The sequence below is a fragment of the Barbus barbus genome (assembly GCF_936440315.1).
Source record: "Barbus barbus genome assembly, chromosome: 4".
NCBI lineage: Eukaryota > Metazoa > Chordata > Actinopteri > Cypriniformes > Cyprinidae > Barbus > Barbus barbus.
This window is the reverse complement of record NC_136732.1, coordinates 33106132-33133048: the sequence shown is the minus strand read 5'-3', so window position 1 is coordinate 33133048 and position 26917 is coordinate 33106132. Positions and strand designations below refer to the sequence as shown.

The 26917-nt window shown below is 36.8% G+C and overlaps 2 protein-coding genes across 5 annotated transcripts in view; both read right to left on the bottom strand.

The window, feature by feature from the left end:
- Window positions 1–1717: 1717 nt before the first annotated feature.
- Window positions 1718–5668, bottom strand: LOC306862839 (ADP-ribosylation factor-like protein 5B). 4 transcript variants are annotated; one of them, XM_079405857.1, is made up of 6 exons: window positions 5342–5668; window positions 4316–4376; window positions 4062–4209; window positions 3846–3929; window positions 2715–2866; window positions 1718–2588 (listed from the first exon to the last, which is right to left on the bottom strand). In XM_079405857.1, exons 1-6 carry the CDS (start codon window positions 5385–5387, stop codon window positions 2540–2542), a joined length of 540 nt encoding a protein of 179 aa, XP_079261983.1. In that variant the 5' UTR covers window positions 5388–5668; the 3' UTR covers window positions 1718–2539. The 4 variants fall into 4 exon arrangements, with proteins under 4 accessions (XP_079261983.1, XP_079261981.1, XP_079261982.1 ...); XM_079405855.1 differs by lacking the exon at window positions 5342–5668 and having other exon boundaries at window positions 1912–2588; window positions 4316–4599; XM_079405856.1 differs by having other exon boundaries at window positions 2500–2866; window positions 5342–5524.
- Window positions 5669–8165: 2497 nt separating this feature from the next.
- cacnb1 (calcium channel, voltage-dependent, beta 1 subunit) overlaps window positions 8166–26917 on the bottom strand; it is a 37592-nt gene continuing 18840 nt past the window's right edge. Inside the window, exons 3-14 of the mRNA XM_079402714.1 lie at window positions 23499–23618; window positions 22386–22508; window positions 22043–22179; window positions 21477–21544; window positions 18348–18376; window positions 16653–16733; window positions 16482–16540; window positions 16167–16276; window positions 13749–13900; window positions 13066–13161; window positions 12572–12757; window positions 8166–11040 (exon numbers count right to left, since the gene is read on the bottom strand). Of these exons, the coding sequence (XP_079258840.1) occupies window positions 10570–11040; window positions 12572–12757; window positions 13066–13161; window positions 13749–13900; window positions 16167–16276; window positions 16482–16540; window positions 16653–16733; window positions 18348–18376; window positions 21477–21544; window positions 22043–22179; window positions 22386–22508; window positions 23499–23618 (1632 nt within the window). The 3' untranslated portion in view covers window positions 8166–10569. The remainder of the gene's footprint in view (window positions 11041–12571; window positions 12758–13065; window positions 13162–13748; window positions 13901–16166; window positions 16277–16481; window positions 16541–16652; window positions 16734–18347; window positions 18377–21476; window positions 21545–22042; window positions 22180–22385; window positions 22509–23498; window positions 23619–26917) is intronic.

Genomic DNA, 26917 nt, shown 5'->3' with positions numbered 1-26917 from the left:
CATACTTACATGATGAAATTTTTTTGTGAAATCTGTTCACCATCAATCTGTCGACTGTTCCAGAGTCCGGACTGAAAATCAGGGTAAAAGTATTGTATTCAAGGCTTTACGTTGTCGTGCTTGAGAAAGGTGATCACAAAACAATGTTTTAGTTGGTTTCCTCATGTTTAGTGCGATTTACTTGCTCATTCTAACGCCATAAAAATCTCGGCCTTTATTATGATCTTACCAAACTCGATATTTAACTACACTAGAAAAGCTTGACTGTGACTGACATAAATGAACTGGATTTCTTGTCTTTTTGCAGCCAGTATTGCTGTCAGTATGCAGTATTACTTCCCAATATTGTCCCAATTGATATTTCCTGAAAAGATGTTTCACTCACATTTCTAAGTAGTATATTTTTTGGGGTCCTTGATAAGATGTGCTACTCATGTGGTCATGTTCACAGTAGCTTGTCCCGATAAAGAAGAGAATTTAAACAGGCAAGCATGCCATCTTTAACAGTAGATCATCAGTAGATGATCCTGAACCTGCAGGTCTGATAATCAGAACAGTGAATTGCAGCACAAATACCCCAAGCCAAGGTATTTCTGTAGCAGTGGTGGCCATGAAGACCAGATCATTGCAGGCCTCTTGCAATGATCTGGTCCTTTCCAGAGAGGAGTAACACACAGCGCTGAACTAGAAGAGTTTTAGGCCTGGAATCCCGTATTAATCTATCTGAATGGAAAGAAAATAAAACAAACTCAGACTGTCATACACCCCTTTAAATACATTGTTATAGATGCACCATTAAGGGACTGACCTGTGAGCTGTTATTGTGTGTGGAGGTATAGTTCAGTGGTAGAGCATTTATCTGCAGATCAAGAGGTCCCTGGTTCAAATGTGGGTGGCCTATATGCAAGACAAGCTCTTCTTTATAGTAATCAGACCACATGGTTAGATGCAAGAAACCAATAAGAATATGCATATAAATAATCCCAAATCTGAACAATAATATAAGCAAAGAACCTAAAGCCTTCCATGAACCTTCATGACCTTAAATCTCACCTACCAGTAACACGCAGATACAGGGTCACACACCCTAACTGACTACATAAGCAATTATTTCATTATTTTGCACTCACTTAATGACACAGCAGAAGGAGAAAGCATGGATAGACTGTCATCAGCTTTGCTCACTCAACAAGCCCACACTGTCATCAATAGGAGCAGCAACTCCCACTTATCCCATAGACACCTCATTTGAAATAATGAGACATGCTCATTTTAATGATTGTTCTTTAAGTTTTTAAGTAAACACTAAGTACAGCTTTATTTGTATGCATTTTATATGTCAAACGGTTTCATATTTAGTTACAATAGAATCTATGATATTTTGTGAGGGTAGGCATAAAAATATTGTGTCCTAATTTAAAGAGAATATATTATACTTATTACAAATTTTCTCATACTTATCAATGCTAATACATAAGAAAATGTATTTTGACTTTTGAACCATTCTAAAACAGAAAATCTGTGGTGCTCCTGTAAAGATTTACTAAGTTTAGCACATCACCTATAAAGGAGTGCAAATTAGATCTCACCTTTGTGAGGTATAAAAAAAACAAGCTATTCAGAAACCTAGATTAATATAAAACACTGGGCAGATCGTCCAATGACAATGATATATACCTTAAAACATTAGCAAATCAAAATGAACACAACATGCATTGCAAATAGGTCTATTGTTGGCTTTAATGCATTTGCATATTGATCTATAAAAGGTCAGGGCTGATTATCATCTGAATGATCAATGCAAATTGAGCTGTAGTCAGCTTCTGTTTGATCTGATAATCATCGATTGTCTTTCTCTCGCTTGGTCTGCATCTCTATTTTACCTACTCCAACAGTCAAAGGCATGTTTTTAGTAGATTTTTATTTGTACAAAACCTTTTTTTGTACAAAATTACATAAGAAAACATACTATGAATATCCAGTATACTTTCAAAAATAAAACACTTGCACACTTCTGCATGCTCACATCTCTAGAACATACACAAATCAGTTCCCTTTAAATACTTCAAGTAATGCTTGTTCAATAGCTTAGTGGCTCATCGTGAATCAGTACAGGAATGTGAACCGTCACCCCCCACCACCCCTTTGAGATGGATGCCTGTAGACAATAACTCCACGTGAGAAGCGGAGCCGTCAGCACAGCCGGAGGTGAATACAGTGGCGAAAACACATCACGATCAGGTCAGATCATTTCAAAAGTCAGTAATGTAAACAATGTGGACCTCTAGAACGGAGTCACATAATGTACAAACACAAACGTTTATACAGACACACACACACACTCTCTCTCTCACACACACACACACAGAGACAGAGTCTGTTCTGGTATCCAGAGTCAGTGGATGAAGCGTGATTCTCCAGGATTCAGTATTTGAAGATTACTCAGACAGAGGCACTGAGAGCTGGATGAAAGTCTTAAAAGTAGGCCTGATCTCTCTTTTAGCAGTTCCAGAGGTTTAAAAGAAGCACCGTTGCTGGACTAATTCTCCACAACACGGGAGTGCATCCAATCCAGACTGGCTGGTAAGCTGTAGGGGGAAGAGAAAGGCATGGGTACAAATTAAATACATAGGCTTTCACTCAGATCAGGGACTTGGAAACATTTTAAACAAGCAAAACACTTAAATATACACACTCCTAGAAAACACACATACCCTTCTCCAGTGAGTGCACAGCAGGCCTGGACATGCCAGGAGCGAGCGTTGAGCGAGCTGAGAGTCAGACTCTGAGAGATCTCTGCCGCAGACATGCTGTTCTTCATGTCCTGCTTATTCGCCAAAACCAGCACAGATGCATTCTGCAGATCCTGTGTGGACACATAGGACGGAAAAGCAATGAAATTAAACTGTTAACATTAAAGAATAATGTTCATACATCTAAGACTAGGGCTAGTCTCACTTAGGCTGGTCTAACCCAACCCGAAAAGCCTGATTCAATCATTTGTTTGCATATTTAAAAAGTACACAAAGTCCCTAGATGACATTTTAAATCACATGTTAAAATGTTGGCCAAAAAAAAAAAAAAAGTTTGTTGTTATATTAGTGAATATAAATGAAAAAATATGAAATAGCATACAACATTCTTTCATGTCCATTTAGTGAAAAAAACAACAACAACATGGAAACCATGCATTATTTGCATGGTTTTATCAAAATTGCAAAGTATTTTAGTACCAAATAGGCTATGGTTTCTCCTGATATGGATTATGCTTTCTCTGATTGGAAACAATGCCTTTTTAAGTAGAGATGTTATTTTGAATCAGGAAGATTATTGTTAAATAAAACTACTAATAACTTTTTTTTATTGAAATAAAGCTGAAATAATAATAAAACAAATATTTGATGGAAAAACAAACTAAATGAAAATGATAAACGTTGCTTTGGCAACTAAATGAAACAAGTTTAAGTTGAAGCACTAAAATGACTAACTTTAAATAAAGTAACTACAGCTAAAACTGAAATAAAAATAAATGAGCCCTAAATAATAATAATATAAAGAGGAAAACATTTTATAAAAATGACAAAAGCATGACAAAATTACAAAAAATTCAACTACAATTAAAACTTAGAAATATAAGTAACAATTCAAAATATTGAAGAAAAAAAAAACGATATAGTTACACTGTTTTGAACATACTCAAAGTCTAAATAAGTAAACTCACGTAAAATAAACAAACATTTTTTTATTAAACCCAGACCCTGATACTACACATGCAAAGTGCATGAAATACCCATCATGAAATATTCATAACAACTGTTTCATGAAGCAGCTGAATGCAAACTAACCTCATGTGCAAGCATGCGGTGAAGCTCCTCTTTAGTTATAGTCAGGCGTTCTCGGTCAGTGCTGTCAACCACCAGGATGACAATCTGTTACATTTAGAGATGCAGATTATACATTTTATAAAGACTATAAAGTTGCCTCTAAGCAGAAGGGAAAGAACAATCATGAGAATTTGACATATTTCCTGTCACACAGGCACGCAGGTTAATGACACACACCTCGGTATTGCAGTAATACGAGTTCCAGGTAGCTCGGAGACTCTCCTGACCACCAATGTCCCAGACGAGGAAGCGCGTTTTCTTTACAGCAATTTCCTCAACGTTGCTGCCAATTGTGGGAGAAGTCTGCACGGCTTCTTTGGTTAAACTGGAAAGAACACAGTGTACAAGGTTCAAAAGCTGAGTGGAAACAGGTAACATGTAATAACAGACTGACAAGAGTCATTATGCTTTCAAAAAGAAAAAACACTTACAACTGGTAGAGGATGGTGGTCTTCCCGGCATTGTCCAAACCGACAATAATTACTTTGTGTTCTAAAAAGAGAGAGAGAGAGAGAAAAGAGACATGTTTTAATCTATTCTGTATGACATTAATGTCACCTGATAACATCGACCCGGTTATCATCCATGCAATGCATTTCTAAGAACAGTGTTCAGTGATCTATATCTGTTTGAGTTTAACGAAGTCCAGAAAAGTTGGGTATTTTGTTCCAGAATACCTCTAAGTGAGCAAAGTACCTACGATCTTTGAACCTCACTGGCATGTACAATCTTATCTGACATATGTACAAACAGAACAAACACAGACTTGCATAAACATATGCATTTGTCAATGACATGTTATTAGTGCCACTAAAATGGGCTTTTAACATTCGAACCCGGGGTCAGTATTAACCCTGGGTAATCTTGTTTCACATCTCATCCTGTACTTTGCTAAAGTTGAAAAAAATGTACATTTATAAACATTCTGGATTTACTTATGTCAAGATCCGTAGCATCGACTGGACTAAGAGTACAATTAATGAGACTATATTAACTTATTATTCATATGTGAAAGTTTTAAGTAGAAGTCATTTTAAATCTGAAACATAACACAAGTTAAGACTAATTAGTGTCGCTGTTAAACAATAAACAACGCGTGCGAGTTTTAGAAAACAAACCAAGCTAATGAATATTCAACAAATACGAGCTGAGGGCGTTTATGATTGGTTGTGTTTCTAAACAAAATCGTAACCCAGTTAAAAGTGTCTACAAAATGACAAAAGTGAAACTAATGTTCACAAACACGTTAACCCACAATAACTATTAATAAAAGCCCTCAAGTGAACAAACATGTGAAGTTTCCCAAAAGCCAAGACAGATGTTACCTGTGACTGAAAACAAGTGAACCATCTCGACTACAGCCATAATAACATCGTATTAAACGCTGCTAAAATACTTGCCTTGCAAAATCAGAATAATAAAAAACATAAATGCACATCATTTTTAATTTGTCTCACCTCGGTCTCCGAACACAGTCATGAGTTTGGCGAACAGAAGCCCCATCTCCGAAGGCAGCGAGTATGTTTGTCAGTCGATCACACCGAGATTTCTGAACTCGCCGAGCGCTGGAGTGAATCTGATCTTCTGGATCCTTTCTGGGCTGTAAATACTTTACTAGCTTAAAACTACGATCGATAGTGTTCTTGTTGCTCTGTATTCTCACACAGATCGTTAAAATGCGCGAGTTTATGTTAGGAGAGTCTTTCCCTGAGCGTCTGGTGTCTGTTTAATTACCCCTCTGCTCCGATACAGTGAGTCTCGTCGTGTTTTCCGTGGGCGTCTGCACTCCGCGCATTTAAACGACGAGTGCTGACGCAGAGGGTAGACTGAACCACAAACCCTCATTGGACGCACATGGCGATGACGCAGTGTTCCGCACCGTTCCTTTTACCCGTATTTGGAACGGGGCGGGCGTTCTTCGACAGTGTGGCGTTTTATTTTCGCATTACAGGGGACTTTGAGAGGAAGTGTAATAGAACTCTAATCAGAAAGTAAAAGAGAGCTCAAGGAATTCCCTGGACTCTCTTTAAATTCGTTTCTGTCACGTGATCATCTTTCTGATATAAAATCTGATAGTGCCTTATATAACTGACTCAAATCAATAACCTTACTTGACATTGTCTTCTGACCTTCTGAGTGATTCTTTATCAACCCTTATACAACCAGAAATCAGTCACAGACAGAACAAAACACCAACCAAAACAATACTATTGACTAGTATATTGATTTGAAATGTTGAACTTCAAAGAACTAAATCAAATATATGTGACCATAGAACACAAAACCAGTCACAAGTTTTTTTTAAATTGAGATTTATACACAATTTTGGCCGATATACAACTATTTGAAAATGTAGAATCTGCAAAAAAAAAATATATATATATATATATATATAACATAATAATTAAAAATATATAATATTGAGAAAATCGCCTTTAAAGTTGTCCAAATGAAGTTCTTAGCAATGCATATTACTAAGTTTTGATATATTTACAGTAGGAAATTTACTAAATATCTTTATGGAACATGATTTTTACTTAATATCCTAATGATTTTTGGCATAAAATAAAAATTGATAATTTTGACCCATACAATGTATTGCTGACTATTGCTACAAATATACCCCAGCGACTTATGATTGTTATTTTTTGTGGTCCAGGGTCACATATTATCACCAGAATAGAGCAAGTTATGAAACCACATCGTTTCCACAATGTCATGTGTTCTGCTCTTTCTGTTCCTCTTGATGTGATCTGAGCAAGATGAGTTTCCTGTTGTCACTGTTCTTCTAAGAGTGTTGAGCTGAATCAGGTTTCTTGCACACCCATCCACCTGAGCCCAGGCCTTGTGTTTTCACAGAATGAGTCTGTGTTTTGATCACTTCGGGTAGCCGACTGAAATGCTATGGTATGTGGAATAATGTGACACAATGTGTGAACATCTGCTGCAGGAAGAACAGAAGCATGCAACGCACAGAGTGCATGCAGATCAACGCGCAAATGCACGAGTGTGGTTAAGTGTCTTCTGCACGTCTGGGCAAGAATTGTGTAAAGTCTTGTTGTGGTGTGGTGTTTTTTCATGTACCCACCTGTGAACAGAAACCGTTGTTGGTTCAGGTGAAGATGTTTGTGTTCAGACAAAATGAAGGAAGAAAATATCTCTTATGCATAATCACAATTTCCAGACAATGCAATCATATTTTGCATGTTATGAAATAAATATATTAATGAAAATTGTGTCATCATTTGTTCCAAACCTTTATGAACCAAACAGTAGCCACTGACTTCCAGAGAATTATAAAAAATAAAGTGGAAGTCAATGGCTACCGTCAACTGTTTGGTTACCAACATTCTTCAACATCTTCCTTTGTGTTCAACAGAAGAAAGAATCTCACACAGATTTGGAACAAGTGGAGAGTGAGTAAATGATGTCAATTTTCAGTTTTGGGTGAACTATCCCTTTAAGATGGTTTGATCAGAAACTTTGCATGATCAGTTGACTTGTGAATTTGACTGTAAACCAGGATTGCCCCCATAAATGAGAGGTGATAGCCATCTTTTCAGTACTTCTTCGCACCCCGCTGTCTCTATCCTGCATTGTTTCCTTGCTCCTTCCTTTTTGTATTCTTCCTGACCCCCCACCACCACATACTCTTTCTCACCCTGTCCACCCCCATCACTTCACACCATTACCTCAATACCCTCTATTTAATCACTTCACTTTGTCATCCCTTCTTCTCATGTTTCTCACAAGTCCCTAGTGGATATATACCAGTGTTTCTCAGCAACACGATATTTTAAGGCCTCCCCTGCATATACGCTAAGATACTTCTGGTATCTCTGTTGTAATTAAGACAAAGTTGCAGTTTTCATTGATATATTAAATGTATAAATGTGGCTAATTAGTTAAACATATTAAAATACTTAATATTTTATTTTTAGTATATTTAAAATTTCATGTAATATACCAAATTGCGGAACCATTATAATTCCAAAAGTTATATTCTGTATTCAACAACTGAATGTACTTCAATAAAACCAAAAGTTATTGAAGGAAAATAAAAATAAATTTGATTTCAGCTTACATCTTGATTTTTTTTTAGCATTTCAATTTGGATTAGAGTTTGACAATTTTATTATATTAATCTATAAGGTAAACTCATTTTAAGCCATCCTTGGATGTTCACCGAGGCCCCCTGGTTGAGAATTAATGATGCTTTTCATCCATATTTATAGGTGACCTAAAGAAATGAAAATAGCAAAGGCACAGGAAAAAATTGATCCAGATTAAAATCTTTAATTAAAATATGAATTTATCCACAGATTAAAAACAAAGAGTAAAATGGAGCTACAATCAGGCACCAAAGAATACATCGGTTTTCCTTATATTTTGAAACAATTGCGATAATGCAACAATAACATTATTTAGTAAGATATCTACTTGTATATTTAGCGATCTTTCAAACATAGGTGAGGGTAAAAAGAGGCTCAAAGACATTCACCAAGGCTCTGGTTACATAAAATAGTAAAGACTCCAGATGTTCTCCCATTTCATACACACACACATACATACAGTCCTGGCTTAGAAATTGGCCACAGAGATAACAACACAAATAGCAGTAGCATTAGCATGAGTTTGGCAGTAGGACGTGTGTATGTGCGTCAGTGTTGAGTTTATATTCAGCTTCTCAGCCTGTGAAGTGAATCCTTAAACTGTCATGCAATAAACAGCTTGTTTATTCTTCAAATGGCTAGCAGTGCAAACATGTTGCTATGATAAGGTAAATGCAGTGTAGACTACTATCACACAACAACAACAACAATTATATGTGTTGCACTGAGTTAAGACAACCCACCATGTTTATGGTGGGAGTGGCCTGATGAGAGATTATGGCACTTGTGATTGGTTGATGTGTGTGACTGACGTGCAAATAAGGCAGAACATGTTTCCAACGGCAGTGGTACACTAGTGGCACAAATGCTAAAAGCCCTTGAGCAGGCACAGAAGACGGGACAGAGCCTGTTACAATCAACACAGAGCTATTTGTGTTCGACTTTAGCGGTGGTCTCAAATATTTTGGGCTTTTAGTTCTAAAATTTGACCCTCTTAATAGTCTTATTTATATTTGCATATTAGCCTTTTAGAACTGCTAGCGGATCTGGATTAACATCTGTTGATGCACATTAGCGCTTATTAAACTATAGCACGTGAGCACCACAGCACCCCTTGTGGATTGGAGGAGTACACAGCAGCGGTGGAGCTCTGTAAAGGTTTTAGCAGGCTAAAATCTGGATAGACCTTTTGAGACTCAATAAATAAAATAAATAGAATCAAATACGAAACACAATCACGCTCTGCAGTAGTGTAGTCTGGGAAAACGAATTGGTGAATCACTCCCAAGACTACTGTGTATCAGAAAGACCCTGTTTAAGACTACAGAGGATGCACACGCACACACACACACACACATACGCACCCGACCACCGAACCATATGAACACACACATAGGTTTGCAAGATTTTGGTTATACATTCTGAATCGTGTTTAATGCTCAACAGTTACTGACCTTATAATGATTAGGAGTCATGCAGTACTATACAAAAGTAAAATAGAAATGAAGAAAGGTACTCCTGCTTATTCTCCTCAAACAACAGATTTAAACTTAATTAGGGTGACCATACGTCCTTATTTTCCCAGACATGTCCTGGCTGGGATTTCTAAAGTCAGATTCCGATATTTTGGCTTCAGACTATCATTCCATTCAGTAAGCGGATATCAAACATGTTTAATATTTTGAGTCAATTTAAAACAAAACAAAACAATGCTTTCATTTTTCATGCACCTGCTAGCAACAATGTGCGAGTTGATGCCTGGTTTTTCCTCTGTAACTATTTACAAAGTCGCCAAGTCTATGACGCTTACCCCCGGTTTCACAGACACGGCTTAAGCCTAGTCCTAGACTAAAATGTAAATCTGAGCTCTTTCAAATGAAAGAAACTTGCAATGACTGATCATAAACCATGTCAGTGCCTTTGTTTTGTCTCAAGATGCACCCCAGTAATGTTTTTTTCCTAAGCACGTTTATAAAAATGACCTAAATGTCCTAATTGAACTATGGCCTAATCCTGGCTTAATCTAAACCCTGTCTGTGAAACCGGGCCTTTGTGTTTTAAAATCTGTTCAGATTCTAAAAGTTGTGTAGTGTATTCAAGCCTTTATTTAAAAAATAAAATGTACTTTCTTTTTTATTTACTTTATTTAGAAATCCTGGCCAAACCGATAGCCTCGTGGTTAATGCATCGACATATAGCGCAACTTTGCCCACGGCGAACAGAGTTCGATTCCCACCTTGAGGTCCTTTGCCGACCCCACTCCCCTCTCTCCACCCAATACTTTCCGGTCATCTCTCCACTGTCCTCTCAGAATAAAGGCAGAAAAAAGCCCAAAAATATAACTTAAAAAAAAAAAAGATATCCTGGCCAAGAAGAAAGAATTGCAGAGAAAAAGAGGACATGAGGTCACCCTCAAATATGTAATGACCGAGAGCTTTGTTAGCGTAATGTGAATGTCGTGAGTGCTAGTCAATGATTGTGTGTTTCTCTGGGTTGTAAACAGATCCAACTATAGAGATTCTATTTAGTGTCGCTCTAAACAACTCCTCACCCTCGTCTCAGGTAAACCTGCTCTAGCGAATGTACACATCTCTGCTCCACTCCTCCTGGTTATGGTTGCGGCCCATCGTCGCTCCACCGCCTTCTGCGTCTTGAGAGTAGCGCTCTCTCAGCTTGCCTCGTCCACGCTGGTGCTGATTGGCTGGTGGTGGGACCATGTTGAGGTTCTCCTGGTCAGGCTCCGCCCCTTCATCCTCCCAGGAGGCCTGGCGAGGAGCGTGGTGGGCGGGGTTTAGACGGTACGAGCGGCACGGGTCCGGCTCCTCGTACGGGTCGGTCTCCATGTCGTCGGTGTAGGCGGAATCGCGGCTGCCCTGGGTCTCAGAATCGAATGTATCCTGCCGTGACAGACCTCGGCCACCGGTTTGCAACTGGCTGCGTGAAGAGCGCAGCGGCTGCTTGCCACCCAGGTCACTCTGGTAGTCTTGGATACTGCCACGTTCAGGCCCTTCCCTCTTCTGTTCTCCATGCACCAGGAATGGCCCCTACAGCAACCCCAAAACACACCACAACATGCCAATGTACATGAACACACACACACACAAAACAGAGCAAGCAGCATGTTAATACAAAGGTTAGAAGTCAGCTATTTACCTAACAAGTTATTTCAGCACAACCCAAGCAATACTATAACCTCAATACCAAATGGCATACATAAAATACATTCTTCACTCATGCTATTATGGGAAAAGGCCATTTTGGTAGTGAGATACAGGGCTCATAGTATTTTCTAAGTGCAATTTCTACATTCCATAAAATGCAATTTTAGTATGCGATCATTAATATAATTCTCTTGCTTTACTTTAAAATACCTTAAATACCGTTTTGATTTTCAAAAACAATAGAAAGTTAAATGTATCTGATAAACTGCTGACATAAACGCACACCATGCACGTAATGTAAAAAATATTAATCATGAGTGCCCTCTAGTGGCCATATCAAACACACCACACAATAAATACAGTTCCTTTCAACATTTATAGTGATGATTCAAAAATTTGGGGCTAGATTAGCTCATATTAGATAATCTAAATTAGATCAGTCATCTTTGGAGTTAAAAAGCATCTCATATTGCAACTCTCTTTTGAAAAAATTACGTACAAAAATATTGCCCAATTATATATTTTTTATAATAATAATAATAATAATACTATATATATATATATATAATTTAACAAAAAACTCTAATTAACAAGTGAATTCATTCAAATGTCTTAATATTTGAGGTGCCCTGTGACAAAAAGAGGATAAACTGACTTTTATTAAAAGAGCATCTCAAAGCTACATAACTTTGGTCTCCTAGACAACCGTGTAATGGTGAAGACTGAGCAGATGGATGCTCATTTTTTCTTGTTCAGATTGCAGTGAGATAGTTGCAAAAACGCACAGGCACTGATCTATCCTCGGTCTCCCTCACTGATTCACTTTTGCACTCGCTGTCTCTCACTTCTGCACGCAGACACACAAACACACACTTTTGTTTAACTTGGGTAAACAACACTGGCATCAATGCACATACACAAGCTTCTGTTAGAATTTCGGCTCAGTGTTAATAGGACAATGGAGATGAGTGTGTTTTTCAGAGCTGGTGCCATGGCAGCCTGGAAGAGGGTAGCGATCTGAACTATATTTCCCAGACAGCAAGAGGACACTGTAAAGTCCAGCAGGTGTTTCAAATGAGGGGACACTGTGTGGACTGTGGAGGACTCATGATTATGTTGATCACATATGGGATATTTTGTTCGTATGTATGTGTGTTGCATTATTTTTATCACTGAGAGATCAGTCAAAGGAGAGGAGCAGAGACAGACAACAGAATTACAGTCGGGCATTTCTATCTCTTGAGCAGCCATCGTTAATTTTCTGTGATTGGGAGACGGGTATGGGACCCTTCAAAATCCCATTGTAATCCTGGCCCTGTCTTTAGAGGGCATGTTCTTCCTGTTGCCCTTGCCCTGTAGCAGGGGAGCCATCGAGGAGCTCCAAGTTGCGACGTAGGGAAGTGAGCACCTGTACCTGCAGGTTGGAGACGGGTTCAGGCGAAGCTGCCAGGGCGGCCGTGGCCATGGTGCGATTGAGCAGAGGGTTGGGTGGGTTGCTGCTCGGAGGGTGTGTAGCCTTCCAGTAGGCCTCCAGATATTCAGCCAGGTGTTCACATGCATCCTCCAGTTGATTCTCATCTAATATTATGTCAAAAAGCTCCTGAAAAGAAAAAAGGATGTGTTTTAAAAAGAAAGCAAATATGCGGTCTACATGTTGGAGATAGTAACTTTGCATATGACTAGATAAGACTGAATCTATGAGAACCCAAATTTAAAAAATCCTGTATGTGCCTAAGAAACAAAGAATAAAGAAGGAATTGAAAAATAATCACTTGGGTATCAAACGTGAGCAAAAAGCTTAGCGCAGCTTTCACAACTTTCCAACCACATTAAAACCAAAAGCAAATTATCCAAATCTAAAAGTGTACATAAATGTTCATCAGTAGAAATCAAAAGTCATATTCTCACAGGAGGACACTGTGCAAGTTTATCAGCTGCCACCATTTGGACGTTGAGATGTTTGGCCTGAGATTTACCCCTGGACTTTATCAGCCTCTGCAACACCTGATCACGAGGGGGACACAGAAACACAAATATACATCCAATAAACATGTTCAAATACATTATGATGTACACATTGAAATGTTTTAACAAAAAAAAGCATATTTTTGAGACAAATGTACTGAAAACATAAAAAAAAATGCTGGGTTGTTTCAACTCAACTTTGGGTCAAATATGGACTAACCCAAGTTCAGTTGGGTTGAAACAACCCAGCATTTTTTAGAGTACTGTTTTGTGGTCAGTAAGTTTTTCTTTGAAAGAAATTAATACATTTATTCAGCAAGGATGCTTTATTGATATTAAATTGATCAAAAGTGATAGCAAAGACATTTATAATGTAACAAAAGAAAAAAAAAAGGTTCCAGAAAAATATAGGTTCGTGTGACACTGAGGACTGTAGTAATGGCTGCTGAAACTTCAACTTTGCATCACAGGGATAAATATATTCAAATAGAAAACACTTATATTAACTGTAATAATATTTCACAAAATGACTGTGAGCCATCGTGAGCATAACAGACTTTTCTTAAAAAACATTACACCGACCACAAAGGTTTGAATAGTAATGTGTATATTCAGCTAATATATACCTTTGGAGAGGCAATCTTGATGTAGACTATGATAGGTGCCAGTGACGTCTTGGCCAGTTGAGATGGGTGGTTGATTGTGTCGGCATCCAGAGCCACTAACTGGAGTGTCCGGGCCAGCTCAAAGATTCTCTCGATTTCACTCTGTACCTCAGCTGCCAGATGAAAGAAAAATTCATAAGAATATGTCATTATTAATGGATATACAATATATCATAACTACATCCAAGCACAGAAATCTCCACTTAGCGTTCAACTATTGCACATATTTGCTAACCAAAGTTCATTTATACACTGCAAAATTAATATTCTTGATTTGTATCTCGTCTTGTTTTCTAATTAAAATCCTAAAAGGATAATAAAACAACCGAGAAACCAAATTTTCTACTAGTATTTTCATTTAATTTAGCCATACGTCACTACATTTTTTTTGCAGTGTATAGCAGAGAATACTGAATGCACACACAAACACACCTCCATTTGTAATAAACAAGATGAATATCAGGAAGACTTACCTCACAATTCCATTTCATACTCAAAACTATGTTAGTATATATGTGCATGTGGGGGTTATTATGGTCTGCTCGAATATATGCATGTGTGAGCGTGTGCTCATGTGCTAGTTTAGTTCCATTTAACTTTAAGTAAATGGAACGCTGAACAGGATGACAGTAGTCTGCAGAAGAGCGGTTACATGCCATGTGCAGCTTTCTGCATTGATCTATGGAAGTCTGTAGAAAGCTTCAGTTATGTAGATCAGTATGTGTGCTTGCGTATGTGGGTGTGAAGTGCTATATGAGAAGTGGCATCACACTTCCTACAGTGAGTCACAATCTATGCATTCAGTTAATTTGAAAAAGCAGAAAGCCATCAACCTTTTTAGTCCAAGTTACATTTAAAAAACATAATAAAATGTAGTTGAACTACTTTGAAGCTATTTAAGGGGCATCATCTTTTAAACTAACCTATTACACATTTTACTAAAACTAAATCAGAACAATGTTTTCCCGAACAAAATAATGAAGAGCTCAATTAGGGTGACAGAATCATTAAAACATAAATACACAGCATACTAAGTACTACTAACTGCAAAACACCTTAATAAATAGGACTGAATGAAAAACACTGATAAACAACAGTGTTTAACTGGTCCCCAAGCGTATACACCATGAGAGGAACACCTGGATTCCTCAGAGAGTACAGCGCAATCGAAACACTCTGCACACAAACTGCACATATAATGAAAATATACTTTTCTGGTCAAATGCTATCCAGAATCTATCACTTAATTTACATATACACTAATATTTTTGAATGAAGATTCCTGGGTTTACCAAAACTGCATTTATTTGATTAAAAATTAAGTAAAACAGTAATAATGTGAAATATTCTTACAATATAACCGTTTTCTGTTGTAACATATTTTAAAATGTAATTTATTCCAGAATTTTCAGCATCATTTCTCCTGTCTTCAGTGTCACATAATTAATATTTTTTTGGAAACCAAAATTTTTTTTTTTTTTTTTCAGGATTCTATGATGAATAGAAAGTTCAGAATGCTGTCACTTTTGCTTAATTTAATGCACCTTTGCTGAATAAAAGTATTGATATTGTGTGCAACATAATGGGGGAAAAGCTACACCACTATTTTACACTGCCATGTGTTGGCAACAATAGCTTGTTATTAGAAAAACTAGTGTTTTCAAAACAGTTGAGCTACTGAAAAGTGCTGATAAGTTAGTAGTGTTCTTTTTTTTAGTTAATAACACCACAACTTTGCCAATAAATTAAGACTGTTCACTCCAAACTCAAGGAAGAGGGTTAAGTACAGGGACAGATAGATGGAGAGTTAGATGAATGGATGAGGACATGAATGAACTGACAGATGGATGGCCGCAAAGGGGAAAAGGGTGGGATGATAAGATACGTACCCAGTACGTCTGAGGAGAAGAGAAAGAGAGGAGGAGGAAATGTGTGGTGGGAAGGAGTGTCAGGAGAACGCAAGATGAAAAAGAGAAAAAAGGCAGATCAGACATGACATAACAGAGCAAGAGGAGGGAACACTAAGAAAAATGTTCAGGAAACAGAGAGAATGTGTACCAATGTACACTAGTGAAAACTGACAGGGCTTGACAAGTGAATTTTCATCCCTCCAAAAGTCGTCTAACAGCCTATTCGCACAGAGAGCGCATCTTTGCAAAACGTTTTTTTTGTCTACAAAATCAGAATGAATTTGCATTTCATTCATCCCAACAAACAGGCTATTTGTCCTGCTCTCGATGTGAATAGTTCTGTATTTTGAAATTTGCTTTGTTCAGAACATTTGTTATTTGTTGCTAAACCACATGTTCAGCCTGCTCCGGCTTTCTGCCCACATGAGGGAGCTCTTTCAGTAGCAGTGTGTGCAGGTGTGTTTCATACCCAGACTGGATCTGGTGCTGGAGCGCTCGATGATCGTGTGTTTGCTGGGGTTGTTTAGGACGGAACGTTTGGCAAGTGAGATGTCTGCTGTCACCCTGGTGATGGATATTCTGGGACAAACAACAAACCATAACCATGGTATGCAATTATAGCTTGAGCGTATTGTGATATTTCCAGCATTAATAATCTACACAGACCTTTGCCATTTATATTAACAGCTTCTTTAACAACAAATCTTGCCAAATTTCAAAACTATTAACTATTTTCTTTTTTAAATCTTTATTATATGACCATAACGTATATTTTGGTACCCACCTGCCTTCGAATTTGTGTTTTAGAAAATCAAAGAGAGCTTTCTGCATCATATCTGTCACCTGCAATGACACACACATACACACACACACACACACACACACAACTGAGCAAGATGAAGAACATTACTAAAATTTTTAAAATGCATTTTTTGAGAGAGATATATTGTCTTGCCTCGTAGCCTTTAAGGGACGGTCCCACCAAAATAATGGGTCTCATGGAAGGCACCACATCATAAGGAGGAACATGTTCCATCTGAAAGTTCAACACACAAAATAAAACATCTTCAGTGAAATCATGATGCATACATTTGCCAAAACTGCCCTCAAACATCTGGATTTAAAAACAGCATTCACACCCATGTTAAAGTGTTTTTTTCTTCAACTTATGCTTCAGGTTTTTTTTAACCGCTTTCTTCTTTGTTTTCCCTCTCTAACCCTCTCTGATATTCTTAGCAATGACGGTCCATGAAGGAATTTTCTGGGTAGCTGATTATTATAGGCTAATATATGAATTTAGTGTAAATTTCAAAACCTTATTTTGATTTTTATTTGATTTCTTATTATTTCAGTCATGAATTTTGTTTAAAATGTATGCTTATATCTTAAAATGGTCTTTATATATAATGTAGATTTAAAATTTATTATTATCAATATGTGTATTATATATATATATATATATATATATATATATATATATATATATAGGTTAATATATAATATATACACACACAAGTTAATTTAATAAAGTTATGGCTGTCAATATAAAAAAATATAAAAAAAGAGTGAACTTATAATAATATAGGTGGTTTATTTACAAAAGATTTAACCATTTAATAATATAATTTTTTTTCAACAAAGACAGTGTGTAGATGAACAAATCATTCAATAGACATGACAAAAATAGGCTTTAGGATTAATATACTGTGTTTACTTCCATATCATGTGAATAGCTCCTCATTTCACTTGCTTGGAATATGAAAAATACATTTCTAATAAAATATATCTTAATACATTATATGCAGAACTGAATTAATAAACGTCAGTTAATTAAAACATTTTACATGCCAAATTAAATCACACTTTTTTTTTTGTTACACTGGATGCTTAGCTTCTCTTTCCTCCTCAGACAGACCATCACTTTAACCTAAGATATGACCTCTTCATGTTCTGCTGAGTGTCCTACACTCCATGAAGTGTGTGAGAAAAACAGAGACAGAGATCTTTTGCTCAATCGACCCCATTTGCTGTGGCTCCTCCCACTCCTCTGGTCCCGTTATATAATACATAACTGACCAAAAGTTTCAGATGGGTAGCTAAAAACAATACATCTACAATCTAACGTCATCATTTTCAACTCTAATTCACCCAGTCGGGCGTCTGTGCATGTGAGATTGTGTGACGGTAGCCATTGTGACAGCAGTAACAAGCGTGGGCTACTCTCTATGTCACAGACCCATAATGGAAACGGAAACCGTGGAAACCTGTCAGGGTGTTTCTGCCTCATCGTGTGTGCATGTGCAAGAGGATGGCAGACTCCCCGTGTGCCTACACGAGTGAGTGGACACATGGGCCGGATTCATTCATTTCTCGATTCAATCTGAATGAGATGTGCGTGTCCTATAGAGCTAATAAACCCTGACAGTTTTTTCCTTTCTGAACTGTTTTTTGTAAACAGGACTGGTCCAGAAATCCTGTCTGTTGCCACAACAATTCACATTCAATCCTTTAGAGAAACAAACTAGCATAGAAAAAATGTGAAATATATGCACATGCTCAGCTGATGACAATAGCCTTAAGACTCAGACCTCTTCATAGCAATACAAAGACAGAAACACGAAACAGAAAGTTTCTTGTTGTTATGACTCACCGATTTCTGTTTCTGTTTGGCAGGCCCACCTATCATTCCACACACGCACACACAGCAAGAGAGAGAGGGCAAGCAAGCAAACAAACAGAAGCTTGTTAGTGACAAATTGTTAAAACATTTAGGATGCTGGGAGAGAATGAATCAACAAATCAGAGGTGGCCAAATGAAGACGAGATGGAACCACAAAGGTATTAGATAAACTTTCCTGATTAATCATCCAGGTTGATGTGTAGTAAAATTCTCCCAGCATGAACACGGTCTCATGAGGATTCATTTAAATGACTGGATTTGTGAGTTTAGATTCACCCAAGAATACACATTCTGTCATTATTTATTCACCCTCATGCCGTTCTAAACATCTATGACTTGCTCTCATCCATGAAACACAAAAAAATGAGAAAGCATCATTGAAGGACCACAAAAGTATTCCATATGAATTTGAAATATTATTTATCAATAAATCTCTTCTCTGGTGCAATTCTCAGATCTCATTCATGTCATTCACAATAGACCAAATATGAATATGCACATATTAAATTAAACAAATTGGATTTAGAAGCTAAAATGGAGTCAGTTTTTCAGTTTTCAAAATATATGGCTTCAACAGACTTGAAATTTTATAACTGGTGTAGTACTTTTGTGTTGTTATTTGCAGAACATTCTTCCTAATATCTTATATATTTTATATTTATTCAATATATTGTGTATATGTGTGTGTGTATGTATATATGTCTGTTATGGGTTGGTAGGGGAGCAATTGAAAATGTAAAATGCATTGTGTCTGTACAAATATATAAACTTATTCTTGCAAATAATCATACAGGGTGAGTAAATGTTAACACTAAATGAACTACCCCAGTAAAAAAATAATATATTTAAAATACATTTATTTCACACTAAGTATAGTTCAAAACTATTAACATATTAACTGATATATCACTCAAGTCTTACAGATATAAAAATCATAAACTTTATTTGGAGTAGGCCTACTACTAGTGAACAATGCACATTTCATAATATTATACCTGAGATGTCTTTTATGTTAATATTCTTTATATATTTTTATTAAGCATATAAATATGTAAATGTATTTGTAGTATACTTAGCATGATATAAATGTATTTCAAATACTTTTTAGTATATTTATTTTTCACTAGGATATACCTGTAATAATGCATTTACTTCATCCCCTGGATGTGAATTCTAACACAAACAAACACACACAAACAGCAAAGACTCCCCTAAAGCTTCGAAGACTCAGAAGGTGCTTGGTTAGGAACGAGTCTCTGATTATTAGTCACATCTGAAGGAGGCTGTCTATTGATGCATTCTGGGTTATCACCAGGGTTACCTTCTTAAAGAAAGGGAGGCGGGGTAGGTTGCCTTGAGGGGAGGTGACACTTCCGCCCACACCCTTTTGGTCACGGGTGTTGGCAGGCTCCACCTCCTCAACTTCCGAATCCGAATCGTCATAAAGCCCAGAGGACAAGTCAGCTAGGGGACCAATTGGGAGGTGGACGGGTTTTAATGAAAGGATAGAACAAAAGAGGATGGGGGGTGGAAGAGAGAAATAGAGAAGGAAACGAGGGTGAAAGAACAGGGAAACAAGGGTAACGGACAGAAAAGGAGAGAGGAGGAAGAGAGGAAGAACAGCAGCATGATGTACAGACTTCAGTCAGAAAGGTGATGAGAACAAAGAAGGTGTTTTAAAAAGGACAAGCAAAATTATAAAAGAAATGACCTTTTCAAGAAATGCAAACAAGTCTTATGGTTTAAAGTCCTTCTCTGAGTTGGGGCTTTTAAATTAATTTGAAATTCCAGTTTCATTTGATGTTTATGGTTTATGGGTTAAAGGAATATCATTTACCTACACTAACAAAAAGTAAACAATACTATATATTTTTTTCATTTAGTTATTTACTTATTAAAGCAATCCACATGGAAGTCAAGTTTTTTTTACACTGACTCCAAAACAGTAATAATAACTGAAAAACGGAAATATGTTTGTAATTTCCACAGAAAAAAGCTACAGTAAAACATGTCAACAACAGTAAGTTACCTCACTATATACTGTGAGAAACCGCAAATATTTTAACATTGCACTGTTTGTAATTTTACTGTGAAATCAAATGTACACCCCCCACCCCCAAGACATCCCTGGGTGACGCAGCATGATTCTATTTTACATAATTAATTTTGTTTCTCCTTATTGTGTACATTATTTGTACAATATTAATTCCATTACTTTAGAGTGATGTATCTACTACTTACGATAAACATACTTTCTATAGAAAGGCCACTTACAAATAACTCTGATTCATCATGTGGCTTTCTGTTTTACCACTGGTATCATTATGTTTGTTATTAGTACATTTCCAGGTACAACAAAGATTTTATTGGTATATTAATATATATTTAAAGTAATATATGATTATAAGTAAGCTATAAGCTGATTATATTTTACAGTGAATTTCTGGCAACCACAGCTGCCATATTTTTACTGCACTGTATATTTAACAAGATATTTTTTACAGTGTCAAGTATCAATTAAAATTGGCATTATTTGGTTTATACTTAAACGAAAGTCACGTTAAAATTAAATAAGTTAAAAGAGATGCTTCCCTCCTTTAAAAATGTACCTGCTGGTGTACAATGTTATTTTAGTAACCTGAATTATTGGCACACTCATGTGTGTTTTATTTTTGGGTACTGCTTTTGTTTTTTGTACTTTAAATTTGTCATTCAATTATATTATGGACCTCACTTGCCTCCTGAGAAAATGCCCCTGATTACAAATGAATCAAACTCCCATAGCTGACACAGCCATGACAGATCGCATAAACCACAGGTAGCTCAGTGTAAGAAAGATATGGAACTACAATTACAGATGATGATGAAAAAGAGAAAAGGAAGAAAAAAAAAAGACTGGAAGACTAGAAGAATGAGCAATAAGAGGGACAAGAGGACGGCAGAGGGGGTTCCTAAAGGGGCGCTCTAACTGTCATTGTGTTCAGTGACTACCCAGTGTCAAAGTAACGGGATTATGTTCTGTATATGTGTGTGTCTTGAGGGATTTCATAACCCATCCCAACAGAACAAAAACCTCACAGCATTACTGTCTGATCATACCTGTTCCAGGTGGAGTGGGCCTCCGGGCACCAGTGGCAACATCCAGATTAGAGCTTCCACCAGACTTACTAGTAAATAGATAGAGAGACCAATGGAAAGTAGTTAAGACAACAATATGGTCAGTGGCTACATACATCACCTTTCAAATGTTTCTGCTTGGTAAATAATGCTTACATATGTTTTTGAAAGAACTCGCTAATGCTCACCAAGGTTGCGTTTTATTTTATCAAAAATACATGAAAAACAATGTCATTTTGAAATGTAATTTATTAATGTGCTTTTTAATACATATATAGAAACCGTGATACATTTTGTTCAAGATTCTTTAATTAATAGAAAGTTTAAAAGAACAGCATTTATTTGAAATAGTTTTTAACATCATAAATGTCTTTGCTGTTACTTGTAATCAATTTAATGCATCTTTGCTGAATACAAATATTAATTTCTTTCAAAAACAATCATGACTGACCGCCAACTTTTGAATGGAGGACTAGCTCGTAAGGCATTGAGTATATGTGTGTTTCACACAGCAAAAACAGCATAAGGCTCATGTGATTGGCTGTTACCTGGAGCTAAGGCGGTTCTGTCTCATTCTCTGTTCTTGTAATTGACGGGTGCTCTCAAGCTTCACTGGACTGGGAATAAACCCCACCTCACACCCTTCCTTCACTAAACGCCCAATCCACCAATCATTATTATACTTCTGTTAACAGAAAAACACAAACACACAAAAAATGCACAAGCGAACAGTTTCCGCTTATTAGCTTTTGAATCATGTAAGCCAAAGGTACAGTAACCGTCCTTATGATTACACATACATCATCATACTGAAGATCTATATATTGTTGAAGGATTACATTATATATCAGATTACACTAACACTTTCAAAGGGAAATATGGCTGTCTGACCTCTTTGATGTGCAGGAAGTCTTTGGGTTCGAAAGAGATAGCCATGCCCTGAACTGGCACATCATCATTAGGGCCTGGGTTATAGCCAACATTTGTCCTCACAGCAAACGCTACAGGCTTGGTCTTCAGAGAGAAAAGGGATGAGAGAGATAAATGGGGAGAATTAAAACAGAGAGAACTGACACAAAAGAAAGAGAGCTCCAGTGAAATACTTCAGAGTGGAAGAAAGAACCATGGTCATGTGATCAGTTTTGCAGCTAACATATGGACTGATATTGTATGTATAGTCAAGAAGGTGGAATAATACTGCAGAACAGTATAATGCTTCTGAACTCATATCCCAGTGGAGCAGCAAGCAACATGTTTTGTGCGGCAATCCTCAATCAACACTTTTGATTATGTTGTTAATTCATTACAGCCAAATGATTTACCCAGGTGTTTCTCCATGACTGAGGTGTGGGACCACAATATAACCATTTGTAATAAATTACTGTCCTTTTTCTGTGAAAAAAGCCCTAATAAAGTTTAAGTACACTTTGTGTTTTTTAAAAAGTGTCCTTAAAGGTAAAGTGTGCAATTGTTAAGATTCTCTTTTAACATAATCTTATAATGCTTGCATTGATGTTCCTCAAACTTTCTGGTTAGAGAATAGTAAACTTCTGTTATTAAATAATAACACTCAGATGTACAAGCTTTGCTTTGTAGATTATTTCAGCTTTATGTTCTATAATTTGTATAGATCATAAAGGCTGAAATAATCAGTTTTTGTTATTATTTAAATTAAATTCAGTTTAAAAATGCCCAATTAACTTACAGATGGATTGACTGATCAACAGAGTGCCATTAAAAATTACAGCTGAATGTGATGACATAATCATAATACTGGATACTGAATTCTAAATTCAATGCTAAAACAAAATGTAACTTTAACTTTCACACTTTTTTGCTGCCTTGTGCCGTAACATTAATAAAGTCCTAATATTTCCATAAATCTAGTTAATCGTACAGGTATTTTTCAGGGGTTCAGCCTCTCAAAAAATTTAAATAACAGACCAATGAGAAATTGAAAGAAACTGGAACAGTAAAAGTAAGTAACATGAAAAAGTAAGACACCTTAGCCTTCTCTAGGGTGGCGAGAGCTTGTCTATCGGCTTCTTTCCTGAGAGCCTCAGGATCCTCCTCCAGAGACACGTCAGAGTCTGAAGGACGACTGGTGTAGGAGTCTGCTGAGCCCTGCCAAAGAACAGAGAGGGGGAGTGAGAGGGAGGCAGGGACGAGGGTGAATCTGTGTTAACACCCTTTGGCACAGTGTTTGAAAAAGCTCTTTTTTCAATTAGTATTCCTTATCTAAAATCAAACACAATAACAATTTTATATCTCTTCTTCCACCAGGCCAAAAGAGAAGTGGCACACAGTGAGTTATCGTACGACGTGCAAACAATTTATGAATGAAGAACAGGTTGAAGGAGAGGCCAGGAACAGTGTGGGAGGAAGTGAAAGGGAGCAGAAGGTACAGTACAAACACGAGAAAAGAGTTTCTAAGAATATAAGAGGAGCAAAACAGAAAGAAACAAATGTTTAGAGCAGCTGAATCAAAGGAGATGAGCTTCCCATGATTCTTACAGTTTGTGTATGTACAAGGATGTAAACACACATTCAAGATACTGGTGTGTCCTCAACTACATGAACTTGTTTGTCCCAGGGGTTGATTCTTATTTTATTGTTTGTTATATTACAATCATCATAGAAACTTTTCATCATGCCTTAATCATTTATTCATGCTATTTTTAAAATTCTTTTGCTTTTCATATGTAGGCATCGATTTTATGGTTTTCCCATTAAAATCCATCATAAGGTACAAGTGTATATTGTAATGATTACAATAAAAACACTGATCATTTAAAATTAAAAATGCTTTTTACATTAAATTACACATCACTCCCATCACGATTAACAAATTAGCAAATAATAAAGTGTGATCGAAGTTAGTGTTACCAAGGTGACAAAAAGAGCTTATATGACATGAGAAAATGTGATTAAAAAGTGAATGTGTGCAGACTATTTTTATTTCCATCATCATCATTTTCACTGCAAAATACTATCAAGCACAATATATAATTTGAGATTATGATTAAAATGGATACATACACACTGCTAAATGTTAGTCTACAGGGCCAGCTGAAGAAACAAACATATGTCTGTATTGATTTGTACTTTCTTTAGAGTCTGGGTAAGTTCACGAAGATACTAAAAGCAGACAAAAACACATACACAAATCGTCGTGGCATTGACTCTCACAGTACAGTAAGGTGTCAAAACCTTTATATAAGCCTCCCACTCCTCTCATCTCTTTTTTTCCCTATTTTCCTCTCGTTTCCCTGTCTATGTTTCAGGTGTCGAGCGGACTCTTATTCGTGGGAGGTGTGGACGGCGTGTAGACAGCTGCAAGAATGACTCATTGGATGGATGCGCTTTGCGTGTGTGAACATGAGTGCATTAGGTTTGTCACATATTTGTGAGTATGTGTGTGTGCATGTGTGTTTTAAATAGAAATGAGAATGTGTCAGGCTGACATATGCCATATGTAATGATGTTAAATTATTCATTGTGAAACAGAGGGTCACAGGAACCCAGCGCACACACTAAATATCACCGGCAGCAACAGATTGTACACACACACTTTGCCTGCCAGACTATCACTTTTACAGCAGAGATGTTATATTTGTAATTGTTAGTACAGCGGTCATAAAGAGGGCTAAATCCGAATCCTGGCAGAAACAAATCACAAACACACGTTTTTCAATCATGGTAGGGATTTTCCACTGACACCTACTGACCTAATGATATTTTTGTCTTCATATCCTAAACCAAACCTGTTCTGAGTGATCATTAAATCATAATTCTGTATGTTCATTAAGTAAAACCACATTGGATCTGTTGGCTGGTCCCACAATGTAAGTAATTTCAGGTTTATGATCCTTGCTGGGAAATTTGATGACTAAAATGTTGGGAACCTGACACACACAAATGTTTACTGAGCTATTTAAATGGGGACATTCCATAGATGTCTTTGATTTTAATAAACAGCAAGTTGAAAATACAATATCCTAACCCTTAGTACTAATCTGTCTCCAAAATATGGTTAAGTATTTTACTGTTTCAGTTTTGAAAAATAAAATCTGACTTCACAGGGCAAAAATATTCCAAATTACATTTTCCACTAGCAGCCAAACGTTTAAAATTTCAAATAAAACCATTTCCCTCAGACCAGAAGGTTGAGGACAATACAGTATCATATCACTGTATAACCAGTATAACCAAGGCTAAAGCAACAATTAATTAATTAAAAAAAGCAAATCACTTAAGAAGATATGCCTCTATTGTGACCACATAACGAGGAAATTCATTACACAGCAGTTAGAAATTTGTATTATTAATATCAACAGAAAAGACCTTTCAGGCACAGTGCTGAGCAATGCACTGTAAACTAGGTAAAGGAAAAGATCCAGGGAATTTATTTAGGGTATTAAGGAATTAAAAATCTTTCATTTAATACCTAAATTAATAGCACACTTAAACTACTTAATCGCAATTTAAATAACCCCAGATATCACTCATTTGCGGATTTTTGTGCACATAAAGGGATAGAACAAAAAGTATTCTCGTAGTCAAATCTCGTAATCAAATAGTCAAATGGACTATTTTAATGATGTCCTTACTACCTTTCTGGACATTGAATGTGTCAGTTGCATTGCTGTCTATGCAGGATCAGAAAGCTCTCAGATTTAATCAAAAATATCTTAATTTGTGTTCTGAAGATGACCAAAGGTCTTACGGGTTTGGAATGACATGAGGATGAGTAATTAAATGACAGCATTTTAATTTTTGGGTGAACTATCCCTTTAAGATTCTTCATGCATTCTCTCACTGCATTTTAATTCTGGTATTTGCACCTCAGTCCTGTTTTGTGTAACTGTCAGCCGCCTATGTGCTTGGCAGTTTTCAAGGTCGGTACCAGGTCACCTCAGTAAAGGTCTACGACATACATTCTCTTCAAACAGCACCAAGAACTTCACAGTAATATCACAGGCCTAAATGTTATGAAGTTCGCTCCATTGTAGTAGCAATGTATTAACAATAATATTAGCTTAGGTTCTGCAGAGCTCGTAAACAAAGTTGACATTTTCCGTCTTCCAGCGTGTAAAGTTCCCCAGGCTGTGTAGAAAGCAGCCGTGAACACAATACACATCAATAACATTGTCAGACTCGCGCTAGTCAAGCGGCGGCAAAACAGGAACACGGAGCGAGGAAGGAAACAAAAGACATGCCAGAAGATGATGGCTGATCGAGAGAGAAAAAAGCGAGAAATGGGACGAAATGAAAAGGACTGTGTGGGAGAGGTGGAGAGGAAGGATTAGTACTAGCTCTGAAAAAAAAAAAGAAAGTCTCCCACACACACATTGTGGGATGATCAACTGTAACAACTACGCCTCTCTGTATGAAATCAACAATAAATGACTGGCAGATTATTC